The following is an 18,116-nucleotide window of genomic DNA, read 5'->3' as shown; positions in this document are numbered from 1 at the left end:
TGATAAACTGCATTGTCTCAGTGAGTACATCATTAACATCTTTCTGCATACATTCATGCATTTATTCAGTTCTTTTTTTTTTCATTCACTCGCTCACTTGTTCTACAAGTCGTTCATGCATTCCTGACGTATCTAGGAAAAGTACATTCAAGTCCAAAGGGGACACACACGTTGACACATAATGCAGGAGATTGAATTTCACACAAAGATTGTGTATGTTGGCTCTTTCTATTTGAACAGGGAGGTGGCCACCTCCCTGGTTTGAACATACCTCTGTGGAATATACTGCAGTAGTGTGAGTCAAAGCCTGTGTGTGTGTGTTGTATCAGTCGCATGTAGAAAGAAAACCAGCTCAATGGCACCACAGAGTTTCCCTGTGCCCCCTCCTGGTATTGTGGAGGAAAAACTTGGAGCCATGCGTGGCAGGTCATTAGCCCGGCTATTCATCAAGGCTTGCTGTACAATATGTGACCCCACAGCCTCTGACAATACGCAGGCTTGATTTTATCCCCTTTCTTCTTCATCTTTTTTTTCCCCCCTCTGTCTCGCCCTCCCCTTCCCCTTTCTTTCTCTCTCCCTTTTCCCTCTCCATCATTTTGATCTGCTGTATCTCTCTACCTACAAATGTATCTATCCGTTGAGGTCTGTCTATCTATCTATCTATCTATCTATCTATCTCTCTATCTATAATCTATCTATCTATCTATCTATCTATCTATCTATCTATCTATCTATCTATCTATCTATCTATCTATCTATAATCTATCTATCTATCTATCTATCTATAATCTATCTATCTATCTATCTATCTATCTATCTATCTATCTATCTATAATCTATCTATCTATCTATCTATCTATAATTTATCTATCTATATATCTATCTATCTATCTATCTATCTATCTGTAATCTATCTATCTCTCTATCTATCTATAATCTATCTATCTATCTATCTATCTATCTATCTATCTATCTATCTATCTATAATCTATCTATCAATCTAGCATTGTCTCACTGTCTCTCTCATTTGATATATAGACTGTTTCTGTCTGTCCATCTATATTGTATATCTATGTATCAACAATGTACTATATCTCCATCTAGATATATCTCGGGTAAAAACATGCATGGATGCGTTTATCAACTTTCCCATACGTTCCCAACGCATTTCAGTACCCGTTATCAAAATGCGTTTGCGAGTGCCCTTTGGATCGCGTGTTCCTCGCGGTGTTGCATTTGACAACTCTGTCGTGAGTTGATTGGGAGGCCTTGTCACTGCGCAGCTCTGTTGCGCAGTTTGAACCGAGGAGTGATGTGTAGTTGGCAGTGGTTGACTTTGGCTACTCCTGGCGATGAACGTGATCTAAAATGACTTTGCATTTATCAACTCTACAGACACACGTTTCTGGCTCAAAAACTAAAATTAAACCCTCACAAAAATAACTACTTATATACAATGTATGTGAAACCAACTCCAGGTGTGCATTTGAGTCACTCTCCTAAAGCAAACTGAACTGTACCATACCCGCACCAGAGGAGTACTCAAATGCTCCTAAAGTGTACCATACTGTACCAAACCGAGCTAAAAGTGGACCATCGGACTTCCCCATGTGCTCCAAAAGGGTACCAAAAGCATACCAAAAGTTTGCATGTGAAAAATGCACATAACATGCGCATTCGTCATAATGCAAATAGTTCATTCCCTTTGTTCGGGACAGCTGTAAGCATGCCAGGTGAATGACCCCCTTGCTACAAAATACGTAACCCCCTCCCAAAATAGCTAATGAGGTATGCTTTCTCAACAGAGCGCTCGAACACTCCAAATCTGGCGCAGTACGGTACACTTTGGTTCAGTTCGCTTTGGTTCACTTTAGAGCACTTGAACACACCCCAGGACTGCAGTGCTATGTGAATGATGGCACAACATTTGCTCCTGCAGCAATTGCTCAGGTTTTCTTTTCTCCAAGGACGTAGGATTAGGGTTAGGGTGGTGATAGGGTTTGGAGTTTAGTTTGATGTGAGGATTCGCATTTGAGTTGGGGTTATGTTTGTGTGCAGATATTTTATGGGAGCAATTGTTGCAGGAGCAAATGTCATGGAACCATGTGAACAATAGTATGATTCTATTAGTCTTAGCATTCTGTAGCCTGAATTGGTTAATGCTGTCATCTATTACTGTCATAAACGCAATCATAAAATTATGATTGATACACTGAAAGTACCATCACGATGCACACATTCCTGTTTGCCTTACATGTACACTGGTGCAAAAGTGGGAGGCCGAAAATAATATTAGGCTCATTTTAGCCTTTTGAATGGTGTAGCAGATGTATTGATAATACAGCTGTATTACAGATAAAAAGGATTCATGACTTTGAAATTCAAAACCGGTATGCATTGAAACGGTCCTCTGAATTATTATGAAAAATTGAGTTGAATATTGTGACTGTGCAGATATACTAAACTATAGGCCTATCTGTTAGATACAAAATGGTAAAAACTGGCATTCTATTGCAGCTATACAGGAGTGTGCTCTTGCCATTTAGGAGTCTAATAATGGAGAATCAGAGAAAGATTTGTTTTATTATTTTTTCTTTTTAATTCTCCATGACATTTGCACCTGTAGTTAGGTGGATCATAAAACACTGTCACACAAAATGACTTCTCTTTTGTTCTTATTGTTGCATTTTGACAGTTGACTCACATTGTACTTTGTTTAGGTGGGGATTGTCATGCAGGGTACATTTGAGCTTTTGTTGTGTGTCTTTCAGCACACACAATGGCACCTTTCTGGAGGTGTGAATTTTCTCACCCTGCTCACTACTTTATTCTGCATTCCACAGTACAGTACAGTGGCCCCACCTCACTGAGAAGTGAACAGTGTAGCCTTTTTAAAGGTTCTCTTGCTGTTATGAGCACCACCATTCTTGAATGGAACAAGCTGCAGCTAAGCATGTCAGTGTGCAGCCATTTTGAGATCTACTGTAATTATTGTATATGAGCAGAAAACAGGCTTAACAAGCGCACCTCTTGTAATTGAGTATGTCACTCTGGCCAATGGAATTGCTAGAATAATCCACTGTGGTCAATGCATATCATGCATTTAAGCTTTTCAAATTTAGCTCTGCTGTTTTGTTGTGACATTACTTCCAGCATAGTTTGGTATTTCAAATTCAGCACCCCGGAAGTAATCTCATATTGGAATTTAATTGTGTTCACAAGAGTCTGGTAGCGATGCAGATATGATACATTTTTCAAATAATGGCAGTGTCAAAAAGTGTCGGTTACTCAGGTCCCCTTCGATTTTACCACCAATGACAAAGGCAGATGTTGAGCATCTTGAGTTTATGAAAGGGATATCACAGGATGCTTTAGCCAAGTGTATACATGTAGATTGGTGAACTGTTCATGTCAGCAAATTCCCCAAACAAACAGCATAGTGCTTAATTCAAAATTTTTGATAATCCTTGGTATAAGTGCTATGCGCCACTTTGTCAATGTTGTCATACATTGTGCACCAAATTGATGAAGCAGATGAGATGGATCAGTGAAATGATTGAAAAAAAAAAAGCATCCTCTTTGGACAATAATCAGAGCTAGTTTTTTTATTAGGTCATCGATGTTATTTGCATGGATTCTTCATGTTGTTTGCTTCATGGTAGAAATGTTTTGATATATATTTTCGAATGAAATTTGTATTTTTGACATCATTCTGGTACCCATAACAGTAATGCATACTGTGTTGGGTATCATTTTCTTCCAATATACATCTATAGATTAAAGAAGTAGATTCTAGCATTAACAGTACTCATGAAAATTTAACAAGGAATGAAATGAAAAAATATATGTGTGAAATGAGTGAACAAGAAAATATTATTAGAACACATCAATTACATATGAGGAAAATTAATAGACCATTTGTTCAAAAGTTATGATCGTATAGCAAGTTAAGATACTGCCATCGCTGGATAAGAAGACAACAATTTATGATGTCACAGTAAGATATATAAAGCAGTTTTTTCTTTAATTGCACATTCCTTCCACTTGTTACTGATATACGTTTCAAGTAATATTACACCTCTGCCTTTTGAAAGAGGTAAGCCAAGTGCTCTTAGACATTCATCTAGAAAAACAAAAATATGAACTTGTAGATAATAGTAATACATGTACATGTAATATTAATGCAGTCAGTCATTGTCCCTTGTTTCTTCCACATTTGCTCAGATGTTTATTATCAGCCTTCCTTTATCCTTATACCCTTTAAAGAATTTATTATTTAGCTTTACTATAATGGAAAGGGGGCACCTCTTTATTGGAGGTAACTTTCTCTGCAAATGTGCAGGGTGTTAATTCATGATGGGATCTCATGCCAAGCTGCCCTACAGTATAAAGAACAAAGACTGTACCAGTGGCATACAGTGTGCAAAGCTCACCGCTGTACTATACACACAATGCTATCACTGGTGTCTATTTGTATTCCGTTGCTTGTTGTATCTTCCCCCTCTGTTGGCCATTCTGGGAAATTCAAGTCAACAAACACGTCTTCCTGGTAAGATGGCTCTACCGAGATGTGCGAAGGGGGGGGGGGGGGGGGGGAAGTGTAGTTAGCTGTGTAGAAGGGTCTGATAGATTCTGAGTTTAATAGCATTCTTGGCAGGCCTTCACGTTTCCAGAAATGCACTCTCTATATGATGTACACAGAGTCCCACAACAGGGGAGATGTGCTCTGTCTACAAAGTTATGGAGTGGTATTATGGAATGGTATTCTAAGTATGTTATGCTGACATTCTTGTGTGATGCGATCATTATGTGACATTGGTGTTATGTAACAGCATTGGAAATTGAGATTGTGTGAACAATTTATTATCACTTTATCACATCGTGCATCTACATTTACACAACACTGCATGTTCAGAAATATTGGTAACTGCTTTAACTGAATTGCTGAATATGATGATAGTGATCAAAGGTGATGATACAAAATAATGATAACAGTCATAATGATGATAATAATGATGATAATAATAATAATAATAGTAATAATAGTAATAATGATAATGATAGTGATGGAAACCTGCCCATGTTTTCATTTTCGTGATGATAATAATCACCATCGTTGTCATCATCATTACACTTATGCCTCATCATCATCATCGTCACACTGTTATTGTGTTCAAGCCCCCATTCCTATACCCTTCCTTCTCCATTCATGCCCTATCACACTGTACTCACCCAAATGTGCATTCCCATGGTGTTGACTGAAGGAAACAGAATAATCTGCTACAATGCAATGTTTGGTTGTTGTTTTTTCACTGACAAAATATTCACAGAATATTATGTAATATTTTTAGAATTTGCTATAGATGGCCATAGAATGATTACGACTGTTATTTGCTGCCTTATTCACCAAACAATTTGGGGCCAGTCCAAAGAGAAATGCATGAATGAATGATAAATAAAGAGGAATCATAGTGTAATGCTTACAATAAGTAGAGACATGGATGAGTGAATGAATTAGTAGATAAACAAATATAATTACAGGTGGCACGTGAAGCGAAGTAGTTGTCGGGCAGTAAAATATCTTCATACTTCACTCATGGTGGAATGAAGCAAGAGTGTATGATAATGATGGGGCCTCAAGCATTCAAGTAAACTGTCTTTTAAAGGTAGTTGTAAAAGTAATAACAAATATCTGGGATTTTGTACTGTCTATCATGATCATGCAACCAAAATCTGATTTCAACCTCAGGGATTATTATCACAGCACTACAAAAAAAAAAAAAAATCTACACATCAAAAGAAACAAAAAACATTTAAAAAAATACTACAAATAATCAACTAGGACTTCAAAGAATACAGGGTACATATACTCATTAACTTGATAAAAAGTAACAAAGGAAATGTAGAAAAGATTTATGTGCAGGACAATGGGAGACTGGTAAGGTGACAACATTATCATCTTCAATTATCTGATTTGCCTGATATACAACATTTCTACTAGTCTCTTTAGTTTGATTTTACTCTTGTCACCTTCCACATGCAGTGTCTTTTCTCTGTAGAAGTTGGAACATTGGCATAAGATGAGCATTTCTGGGAAAATGAAAATCATACTTAATGAATATAAATGAGGCAGTGTTGTGGTGCATTGAATAATGTTACATATCTAAGAGATAAATTGATATTTTTCTCATCTTCTTTCTTTTCTTTTCTATTCTTTTTTCTTTCATTTTACTTTTCAACTACTAAAAGCTGGGTCATCACCCTCTTAGATTCTCTGCACATTAGGGCCAATGAGCACGTCAGTGGAAGGCATTCCCACGTGTAGGAACAATGTGTCAGTGCACTGTGCTGTATGTGGCCATGACTTGGGACTGTTTGTTTTCTTGTAAGGCAGGGGAAATAAAGATGTTTGCCTCGAGATAAAGGCAACACTGAGGACTCAGCATTTCCTGGGCTTTCAGACTGCACAAAGGAGTTTTATGGCCAAGAGCAGGCTTAAACCTCCAAATACTATACCAATACCCTTTACCCACATACAGCACTTCCTTAACTTCCTTTTCTTAAGTGGTGCATGTATGTGTTCTGGGCCCTAATGCATGAATAGATTCAATCAAACATAAGGCAGAAAATCAAACATAAATTAGGTGTCAACCATTCAGAATTGAGTATTCAGAGACTTTAGTTTGATTTTCTGACAATATGTTTGATCTCAACTTTTATGCAACAGGGCCATTACGGCAGTAGTAAAATTCTGCTTGGAGCTGCAGGATTCAAATACATGTATGTACTTCCATGTATCAAAAAAGCCTAGATAAACATTTTATAGGAGCCTTGTAAGCAATACCAGGGCAGGCCTATCTTCTTCACAAGTATTCACAAATACATTATCAACTTCAATTTGCCATCATCACAAAATATGAAAGTTTCAACAATTTGTGTTGTCACAGTAGTGATACAATAGATATAAAAATGCATTATGAAGAGAATTCCTTATATTTTCAATATTCAGGCACAATGAAAGAAAATTTGATCAAACTCCTTCCAAAGATAGGGAGATGATAATAAGTTGAGGGCATGTGTACCTCTCAAAAAAAAAATGATGACATTTTGTGGAATATTTTTTTTTTTTTCTGAGACATCTCTTTAAACAAGGGAGCAATAGATATTCTCTCTAGCAGGATATTAACTGGAACCATCTTCCTCATCTGCTCTATCATCAACTGCTCCTCATCATCCAAAAACTGCTTCAACCTTGATTTGCAGAGAAAGATCAGAGGGCTTCATGGCCATATTGTTTGTCACAATGGTTGGTGATAAATTTGCAACTGCTATAGCATGCAGCGTTTTGTTCATGTTATTGAAAGTGGAATCTGATCCAGTGTGAAATATTTTTAAATGTCAGAATATTGTCTAGTATAACAAAGTCATCCAGCATGTATTTGTATGATATTGTTGGAGAAAGAACAGAGTGGTATTGATGCCAAAGATGAAGTGTCTTGCCACATCCTTCCGCTTTTAGGCTGTTGCTATTCTAAAACTTCTTTGTACCCGGTAGTCATTCTTGTTAAATCTGAATACCCCATAGACACAGTGTCATCAACAGATCCAATCGAAAGAGCAGCTTTTTAGGGTGTGCTCAACAGCTACGGTATTTATCTCCACTGAACTTCTTTCATTTGTAAGTAAAATGTTAAAGGAAACCAAAAAAAAAAAATGTTTTGCAGAGCACAGGAAATATTTGTACTAGTCACGTACAGGTACATTGTATCTGTAAACAATTAAAGGTGCATTCACATCATGTCATGGACCTCCACTAAGCAGCTTTCCTGGGATTGTCATACATGAATTGAAAAGAGAGGCCCTTTCCTACCAGCCAGCAGTTCCGAGGCAAGCTAAGGGAGGGAACCACAGGAAATGGTCTTGCTCTCGGCTAAGTGTCAGCACCAGCATCCCAGCCGAGACTGACAGCGCCGCCGATGTATGCCATCATTTTAATTTGTGTTTTCCCACAGACAGAAAGAAAACTTGTCCGAGGGCCCTGCCAGCGGAAGCGGAGGGGGAGGTCCTTTTAGTTTGTCTCTCTCTCTTTGCGGCTGCCATGCTGCGGCAGTGCTGTGTAAATAGGCATGATTTCTAATTGTGTATCTAAATGCAAGCCCTCGAGCCTACAAATATGAACCCATTGAACGAGGCTCATTTTACAACTATTTTAGGGATGTGTATCTTCTCCTGTGTTAGATATTTATCAAAATGCGCTGTGTGAACAAAATTCTTGTTGAGAGCAAAATTCTTACAGAAAAGTGTCAGGTTGAAGGCATGAGGTCCATAAAAGCATTGAGAAAATACAAGACAAATACAGTAGAGAAAAACATCCCCACATGACTTGCCTGATTTAGCATTCATGCAAGGCCCCATACTGTTAGCAGACGAATACCCTTTCATTTTTAAAAACTTGTCTGACATTGAGCTTTGCATGTCCCAGGCAAGTAGCAGTATGGTAGGTATGTGGGTATTGCAAAGTATCCAGGGTAGGATTGAATAATAGTTGGTTGTCTGATGAAGTTTCACATTGTAGTTTGGTTTTCTGTCTTCGGTTCCTGGGACAAACAGTACACACTGTATAGGGCTTTCTATAGCTCAGTAGAGCACCGGTCTAGCAATCTGGAGGTCTTGGATTCGAATCCGGATGGAATCCCATTTTCTTCAATGCTCAATTTTTTCAGTCACAAATTTATTTTAATTCATTTTAAATCTGGACCATATACTATTCTTGTGTGGTCTACAAATTTAGAAAGGACAGGGACTGAAGGATTCCATATTTTTTTTTTTTTTTTTGGGGGGGGGGGAGTTTTACAGTCCTCATCTTCTGAAATGTAATGTCTGGATGATGGAGAGGCCTAGATCAGGGTTCTTTCTCCCTCTCTCTTGTGATATATTTTTTATTCCTTTATCATACAGGCAAACTTATTTTTGTGTGTATTGTGTGTTTTTTTTTTCTTTTATGGGGGGAGGGTGTAGATGGGAACAAAGCTCCCATGAATGGGATTGGGTGGGAGCTGATAGGATCTCACATCATCTCCCCACTGAGGCCCATTCAATCATGACCCGCCTCAACCCAGCTTGTAGCGCTCATTTGGAATAATTGCATGTTCACAATTCTCTTTCTCTCCAACCTCCTACCCCCCAACCCTCAGCCCCTGTATTGTATTTTGTAAAGCACCCTCCATGCATTTCCATTCACTTCTGTGCATGTACATGGATTAGTTGTGCCTGTATAGTCCTATTTTCCCCCTTGTCGTTTTCTAACAAAGCCTTTTGACTAGTGACACTTCTTGTTTCTTTGGTTTGGTCGTCATTTTACGACTGTCACGATGATTCATTGACATTTTTCCAGTCAGACTGGCGATGAGCGAACACGGCCCATGTCTCTTCGTCTCCTCTCCGGCAGCCCTGCCATAATTCTCTCCTCTGTTGCATGGTTCCGCTCAGCCCTCAGCAAATATCAACAATGAGCACAGAAATTATGGACATTGACCCTAATTTGGCAGAGCGGCGTTCAGATCGTCAATCATGCCGAATTTGTTTCTCATTGCATTGGAACACTGTAATGAGACATGCTCTGGTTACGCCAGCCTGTGAGGGATTCATTTTCTTTCATCATCATTTTTTCCCCTCTTCCTTTCTGTGTTTGTCTGTTGTTTTGTTTGTTGTCCGGGCTTGCTGTTTTTTTCCATTTCCCATTATGCTGAAGAAGATTAATGCCATATGAGATTCGTGAGATTTAATTATTCATTGAATTAAGCCTCCATCTGTATTGGAGTAATTGCAAAGTGATACCTTTGCTTTGATGAGGGTAGGCCCAGAATGTTTGTGCCATTTATGAGTTTGTTCCCCTCGCATAATTGTCTCAAAGAAACGACACGCTAACAAAAGAATACCATGTCAAATATCCCATGGTGTATTCTGCCAATTAGTGAGTCAGTTTTCAGTATTGGGTCAGTTGGTTGCTTGCATCAGTGTTGTGTGTACAGTAGTATCTTTCATCTTGACTTGGCTTGTGCATTTCATTTTAAAGTTATTCAAGTTAAAGTTTTTTTTAAGTAAAAGGAAAAATTCATCATTGTCTTGGAACATATGTCATGTCATAAAAGTAACTTATATTCTGTATGTCATGGATAAGAAAATGAAGGTATCTGTTCTAAAGGGATGATGTGGTTTTGGAAGAGATGGGGCTTCAGGTTTCCAACTTTTTGGGAGATAAGAATCCTCTTGTGAAATTTCAACAGTGGTTTCTAATTATCACGCAAAAAGTTAAAAGCTGAATCCCCCATCTCAACCAATGCTCAAGGCTGCACACTGGCACTCGTCCGACAGTCCAGGACCAGTAAAAATCACTGTCGGACCAGTAACTTTTTCAGGAATGAACCAGTAAAAAAAAACTGAAAAACTGGGTACCTACTGGTCTGACAGACAGGTCGAATCAGTAGAAAAAAAAAATGGGTTAGTGTGCAGCCCTGCAATACTATGCCATTCCTTTGAGAAGATACATTGTAGATAGATATATTTGTTTTACAGTTAGTAGTGTCAAATAATTTTAATTACCACTTTTGTTTGTTCTCTTTTTCCACTGTCCATCTCTCTTCCGCTTCTCTCTGTCCTCCTAAACTATTTTGTTTTCTTGGCTCTCGCCCTCTCTCTCCCCTTTGTCTCTCGTTCCTCTCTCTCTCTCTCTTCTCTTTTCTGTCTCTGTCATTGTTTCCCCTGCTTTGTCTCTCCATATTTCTATCTCTCCATATTTGTATATACATTTGTATCTCTCTCTCTCTGTCCTTGTTTCTCCTCCTATCTCTTTCCCCTTTGTCGTGCCCCTCCGTGTCCCAGCAGTGTGGCTCTCATGAATTTGATGGAAGGCAAGCTGAGAGGCCTGTCGGACTTAGGGGGGATCTCTGCTCTCTCAAAGGTAAAGATCACACCAGATATGTGTCCCAATATACTGGTTACTGTATATGCCATATATTTGTATTTAGCAAGTTTAATTTTTTGCGAATCTGGACATACCAATAATTTCTCGAGTGGTCAAATTCGCAATAGTGTTGTACAGGAATCAGTGAATCCATGTACATGTACGCATGCACCGTATAGCATTCATGTCGGGATCAGAATTCATATGTTTGTGTGTTTTTAAATTCACAAATACATTCTGTAGCACCTGACCTGCAAAATATGCAAAAATAAAACCCACCACAAAATATGTGGCGTAAATACAGTTTAATACTGAGTATTAGGATGACTTGTCTGTGTCACAATACAACATGCTTGTGCCGTGTTGAGTGTTCTAAAGATTGAAGAGATAAATATTGTTTCAAGTTACAGTCAGAGACATAACACTTTATCAAACTGAGAAAAAAATATGAAGTTATGAAATCAATGTGAAGTTGGTTATCATTTTGTCTTCCTGAATTCATTTCTAAAAAGAAGATTTAGTAAAGATAATTATCCATCAGAATGAAAGTCTTTAGAGATCAAGACAACAAAGCTTTTTGGCATTATACTATGTCTATGACTGAAATAACTATTTTATGAAAACATGTAAAGCTGAAATTTGCATTATATGTCTTATCTTTAAAGTAATGTTTCAGAACTGCTTTGTTTTGTTTTATTGGTTTGATTCTGTCGATCTAAGACTACACAACTGTGGAGTGCATTTTCATATTAAGGGAGTTACTTCTAATGTACAGCATGTATGATTTCTAGTTTTTGTTTCATGTATCATTACTTTCTACAGGGACTTCCAATTGCTCTCTTGGTCACCTGACCAAGGTTCAACTTGCATTACAATCCTTATACTCCCAACAAAAATGAAGAACTTGTGTGCTTGTGTTTTAATCTATGTAGAAAAGACATTTAACTCATATTTTCTCCTTCTCAATATATCATTAAGGTTGCAAACTGACAAAATATCAAGTAACCATGAAAAACTTGAAGATTGCAACAGGAATAGCTTCAAATATTATATGACCTATATAGATACCAATGTGTGATTGGTCAAAATGCTGTCACGTGACCATGTTCACAAGGATGAGAAGCGTTATATTTCACAACATGACGTAAATTACGTACAATCATGGAATATAACAGCGACTACGTTAAACAAATGGCGTTATATCTGGAGGGGTGACGTAATCAAAAATCAATTGTTATGATGCGCGCAACATACACAGAGACGCTTTGCACACACACACACATACTTACGAATGTAATCGTGACCGGTCGACCGACCACACGCACGGTACCACTTACATTGTACGTTTACAGAATGCGCTAGCGGTATTAAATGAGCATCACACTGACACACGCTAGAACACTGCAAGCACGAATTACGAAATTGCAACTGATTTGTTTTCGTCAAACTGGCATGGCAGCTTTGATGAGCAGCTGCCCTTCGCTTGTGAGAGAGAAAGAATTGTTATCCTGATAGCTCCTACTCCAATCAATGTTAGACAGTCGTGACAGGAAAGCCAAAGGATTTCCCATTACATTACCAGAGCCTGAACTGAGTAAGTTTTTATGCTACTTGTACTAGCGCAGGACATGGACCAGGGCCAGGTCCGTAGTCTAAACAGCTCTTGTATCAGTGACCGCAGGCAGAAGAGATTATGCCCTACATTATCAGAAAGTTCACATTCTCATACAGTACATCACCACAAACAAATGTTATGTCAACAAGCTTGCTTTACCCAGACCCAAAGCGGCATTTGGTCTAACAGTTAGTCTTCTACAATTTTTACATCTCTCATTACAAAATCTGGCTCTACCGCTACGAAACTAGGCCCTACGTACTATGTACGATTGATTAACGACTGTTCTAACGTTAGAAATTACCGGTACTTTGTGATAAACAGGCAACGGTCGTACTCCACGGAAGAACGAATTCCCGGTAGGCCTACGTGAAGCCATCGGAGTTAGATCTACGTATCAAAAGGTTACTTGTGGCTCGATTGAATACCACTGGCACTATATAGCGCACTGTTGTCATGCGGTACGCGCCCATACGCGCGTTCATGCAAAGGAGTACTAGTAGTGTTTCTAGACCTAGTCGTTTTGCTTTAGGGCCTATACAGCAGTTTATTTCTTGTACTGTAGGTCATATAATATAACAGATATTGACTTTTTCCTTCGGTAGGAATATAACATTTAATTTCCCTTGGGAGGTTATATTTTTGTCTCGGAATACTATATTTTTCCTCAGCGCTACGCGCTTCGGAAAAATATAATAATCCTCGACAAAAATATAACTTCCCGCGAGGATCTCAAATGTTATATTCCACCTCTGGTAAGTCAATATCTGTATAATATCACCTCATATACTGTAACACCAGAAATTTTTGTTTGCATGAAACTTTGATGAATTTCATGAGGAGCCAAGATTTGTGAAAGTAAGATGCACACAAAAGATTTTGTGTACACAATGCATTGAATGCCAGTCGCCAATTCACAAATGTTTCATGCCGCAGAAAGGCCATTGGTTCCACTTTGTGAACGTTTCATGCCGCAAATTTTTCTGGTTTTACAGTATCCTGAATGTGCATCGAGTAATCCACAAAGAGAAAAATTGCTAGTGGGAAACATTTCATGTGCATAATAAATGAAAGAGTGCATTACCAGGGGATATCACTGTTTGTGACCAAGGCAACCGTTTTATGGTGTCAACTAATCAAGAGCCACATAATCATGTGACTCTCGCAAATTGTTTGTTTGCTTCTCACAGTTGCGTTGCCCCCAGAAGTGACGGGATCGCGGTGCAGCCTGAAGGTGCAGGCAATGCCGGACCACTCGTCATTACCGGGAAAGAAACCTTGCCCGCCCTCGCCCAACGACATTGGCCACGGAGGAACCATTGGGGTAGGAAAGTGGGGATCTTTGATGCCCACTGAGAACTCTTTGATGAGATCAAATAGTATTTCTTGCATTTCATTTCCTTTTTCATGCAGTTATCCAAGTCAAGTCCTGTTACTTTGAATGATAGAGATCATGGTTTATCAGATAGCAAATTGTACACCATTTGTTGTGCAGAAAAAAATTATGATTTCTGTTTTCTGAAGTAGTGAAATCTAATCTTTGACACCCTGAGTGTAAGGAAGCTTACTGATAATGATACATAAATGTTTGCCATGTGCCTTGAGAAAGGCCATAAGAAAGCTTACCTTCAACCAGCAGCCAAGAACTTTATGGAAAGTCTTACAAAATGTACATTCTTTATGTGTATGAGTATGTGTGTTGTGAGTAAAATAAAATCTACACTAATGTACTTTCAGATTAAGTCGTGACACAACACCAATCTGTTTACTAACTGCCGAATTAAAGGCATACTAAATTTTAGATATAGTGGAAATTGATACAGCTGGACTACAACTTGTCTTCTTCATTCTCTCCAGGCCGTGGATTGCGATGTTTCGCTGGATGCAGAGAAAGAGACTCAGGAGTGGGCATTCACCCTTTACGACTTCGATGGTCACAGACGAATCACACGTGAGGTATGGCAGTGTACAGAAGTACTGTAGTCTCTTTCCGGGCAGGCATCCAACCTTATCTCAACAGCTGCAGTCACACACTGGCAAAACTTCTTTAATTTTAATTGAATCTTGAAGTTTTGCCAGTGTGACGGCAAACTTCCCAATACTTGTGAAACTTCTTGCAAACTATCCTACTAAAACTAGAGAATTTCCCAAACCCCTGCAAATCTTCTCAACGTTTGTGCATTTTGAACACACGCAGCTGAAACTTCTTGAAGTTTATCACATGACCAGTCCAATACCTTCGGTGCTTCTGAAGCACATCCTCATTGGAAAATATGTGTGTGCATTTTTTACGTATAAACAATCATTACCTGTCAGATAGCATGCACTTTCTTCTTTGTTACGCATGCGTACCACTGACCCAAACTTCAAGAACTTATTGCAAACTGAAACTTTGAGAAGTTTTGCCACAAGTTTGAATGGACAAACAAGCTTTGTAAAATGTTCTGGAACTTAAACTTTGGAAAGTTTTACCAGTGTGATCCCACAGCGATATGTGCTGCAGCTGAGGTGCAGCATCCCTCAGGTCTTCTGTGATTCATCCAGTCTGGGTGTTAGATTGACTCCATGGTTTGATGATGCTTTTTGAAGAGCATCTTCACTTTCTTTGTTCTTTCTTTCAAAACTACTTTAGTTCTGAGGATACTGTGAGGTTTCTTCCTTTGAAAGCTGGGTTATAAAATGTGTGAATATATCATGATGACCATAAAATGAACATGGAAATCCTTTTTGATATAGACAGATTAGAAAATGTAGGCTGTCATATTTTGGTAGGTGATTTTATGCATACGTACATAGCTTTAATGTGACTGCTGCATTTGTCAGTCAGAGCAACATTGTATTGTTATATTTTTGTTAAATGTGTGACAGTTTGATGAGTATTATTCTGAACTTGTAGAGCATTGCTCAGCTAATTGACACATGAAATTCCCCGTCCCCCCCCCCCCCATTATCCAGGATCTATCCAGCATACTGAAATCCATATCTGAGGCCCTGGCATGCTCCGTCATCCTACCACCCAGTGGCAGTCGGAAGCTGAAGCTGCGTCTCTCCGTGGTCTCCGACCAGGAGTCCGACGTCAATGCCGGAGAAGGAGGCGGGTCAGGTGGTGGGAGGACGACCAACCAGCCGAGCCCTGCCAGCCAGCCCAGCAGCCCGAGCCACGACAACCTCAGCCACTACCGCACCGCCAGCACCCACTCCACATCTCTGCCATCCACGACGTCGCCACTCGCCTACACGACCGCCTCGCCCCTCTTTGTTGGCAAACAGGAGAACAAGGAGAATGCGCTGAATCGTGCACGGGACCGACCCCGGGAGAACCTTGAGGACATTCCGGCATGCCACAGGCACAGCTTCAACGTCAACCACCAGTGCTGGCGGAAGGACGAGAAGAGGTCGCGTAGGGCGAGGAATCGCGGGCGGTCCCAGTCCATGGCTGCTGCGGACATGACAATCCCGTATGGAGAGCAGGTTATCCTGGAACGACAGCATCGTAAAGCAAGGCAAGTGTGTTGTCACTTTTCTTGTGTGAAATCCTCTGAATTTGACTCTATGTAAAGATTTCAGGTTGGGATGCAGAGTTCTTTTATTCCTTCCCTCATGGTAAATGCCTTTTTTTTCCTTTTTTTTTAGGCAAAAAAAAAATTGCTTGTGTTTTGGTTGTTTTTGGGGTACCATCAATAATGAATTGTCATGCACAGTTTGTAACTTGATAGAATACATGTACTGTTTTATTGAGGAACATGTCATATACCATAAATTATTCAATGTCAGTGTCAATGTTTGTATTTTATTGTGACACTTTAACATCTTTCTACTTGGCATTTATAATTTTTATCTGGCCTTTGGACAAATACTGTTTGTCTAAATCTGGGCAATTTTCACTGTTTTGTGGTCATTGCAGAAAATCAAGTGCAACTCAAGAAACCATCAAAGATCCCAGTGGAACAGCCAAACAAACCAACAATGCGGGTACAAGCTGTGGTTCCACAGAGCGTCCTCAGGAGAATGCAGAGAGACGCAGCTATTACCAGGAGCTGGCAGGGATAGATCACCAGTGCACCAGCCCTAGTGCTGAGGAGATTTCAGGGAGGCCAAATGAAGGCCCTGAGGTTGACTTACCGCTCGGTGCATCGGCAGGAAGTAGAACCTCTGGAGGTCACAGACATTCCAAGTCGAGCCCCCACCACCATAGAAGGTCAAAATCGTATGAACCTCAGCTGCATGGGGATGGGGTTAGTGGGAAGAAGCAGCCACCACCAATGAATCAGGAATCATTTGCAAAGTACGAGTACGCTCAGCGAAACCACAAAGACTATCACATGCAGCTCTTGGAGGCGTCCCGAACGCGCCTCGAGGGACTGCAGCCGCACTTTGAGGTGCAGGCGGCGAAACAGAGTCACTGTCGGCACAGCGTGAAGCGGCACAGCTTCCCGGCACCCGTTCAAGTGGTGACCACACAGGTCATTGCACCACAGGTGCAGCCCCAAGTGGCAGCCATCAGGGGGAAGCACCGGCGGAAGTCGCGCCGGCACCACACTCTACAGCCCCTCACTGTCATGAAGCATGAGGTCATGGAGAAAACAGAAGGCGTGGTGTACTCTCCAGTCACCCACAAACATCAGCACCATCACCATCATGAACACCACCATCATCATCACTATCACCACTATCACGACATAGAATGACTCGGACAGACTACTCATCCCAGTCACCTGTATATTAGAGATAGCTATTTAATTTATATCATCCTAATTTGATACCACACTTATGTAAGCAGAGCATTATGGGATAATTTGTTTGTTTGGAGAATAGTACAAATCTTTCAACAGTTTTATGAATTTGTCAATGTGAGGCTTTGGTTTTATTGGATTTATTGCCTTTAATGGAAGGCTCAGGTGAAAGTAAAGCATTTTTTGTTCATAAAATAGTGTTTGGAAATGTGTGTATTTAGATAACTGTGACATCCTTCTCTATGTCCTTTACCACAGTAACAAAGATGACATAAAGAGTATTTTCCTCTCTTTTTTTTTTCCTTTACCACAAGATAGGATTCCCTCCTTCCAAATTATGGTCAAAGTCATAAATGCTGCCAACTATGCCATTGAAACTTTTCCAAGCTGTATCTGATGCCTAATTTAATCATAGAAATGGGCTTGCATAGTGTATGAATTTCTTCAGCACATTTTGTTTGTTTGTTTGGTTTTTCCTTTATTGATTTGTATTTGTGTTATGTCAGATAGATGTCCAATCTTGTGTTGTATTCTGTATGGGAGACCATGACTGAAAGGCTGTGATACAGCAGGTTAGTCTTGATATATAAATTTTTAAGCTTTATGTAGTTTGATAAAAATGCATAGCTTAATGTTGACAAGGCTTGCCACATAAGGGTCATAGCTGCTAGAAAGTCATGCTGCTGGTAACCCATGTGACCAATCACCATGGTAGCAGATTAAGTCGCAGACCTCGAACCCAAGACAACTGCCAAATATGGTGATTTGGCTCAAATCAGAAATGTGACCCATTTCTTCCAAAGCT

General features: G+C 39.6%; 1 protein-coding gene across 1 annotated transcript in view; it reads left to right on the top strand.

The window, feature by feature from the left end:
* Nucleotides 1–17,266, top strand: part of LOC140232557 (uncharacterized) — a 39,590-nt gene extending 22,324 nt beyond the window's left edge. The window contains exons 4-8 of the mRNA XM_072312653.1: nucleotides 10,882–10,960; nucleotides 13,769–13,902; nucleotides 14,436–14,534; nucleotides 15,534–16,081; nucleotides 16,483–17,266. Coding sequence (XP_072168754.1) covers nucleotides 10,882–10,960; nucleotides 13,769–13,902; nucleotides 14,436–14,534; nucleotides 15,534–16,081; nucleotides 16,483–17,266 — 1,644 coding nt within the window. The remainder of the gene's footprint in view (nucleotides 1–10,881; nucleotides 10,961–13,768; nucleotides 13,903–14,435; nucleotides 14,535–15,533; nucleotides 16,082–16,482) is intronic.
* Nucleotides 17,267–18,116: the final 850 nt, after the last annotated feature.

The sequence above is a fragment of the Diadema setosum genome, chromosome 9 (assembly GCF_964275005.1).
Source record: "Diadema setosum chromosome 9, eeDiaSeto1, whole genome shotgun sequence".
Classification (NCBI taxonomy): Eukaryota; Metazoa; Echinodermata; class Echinoidea; order Diadematoida; family Diadematidae; genus Diadema; species Diadema setosum.
This window is presented reverse-complemented; position numbering and strand designations above follow the sequence as displayed.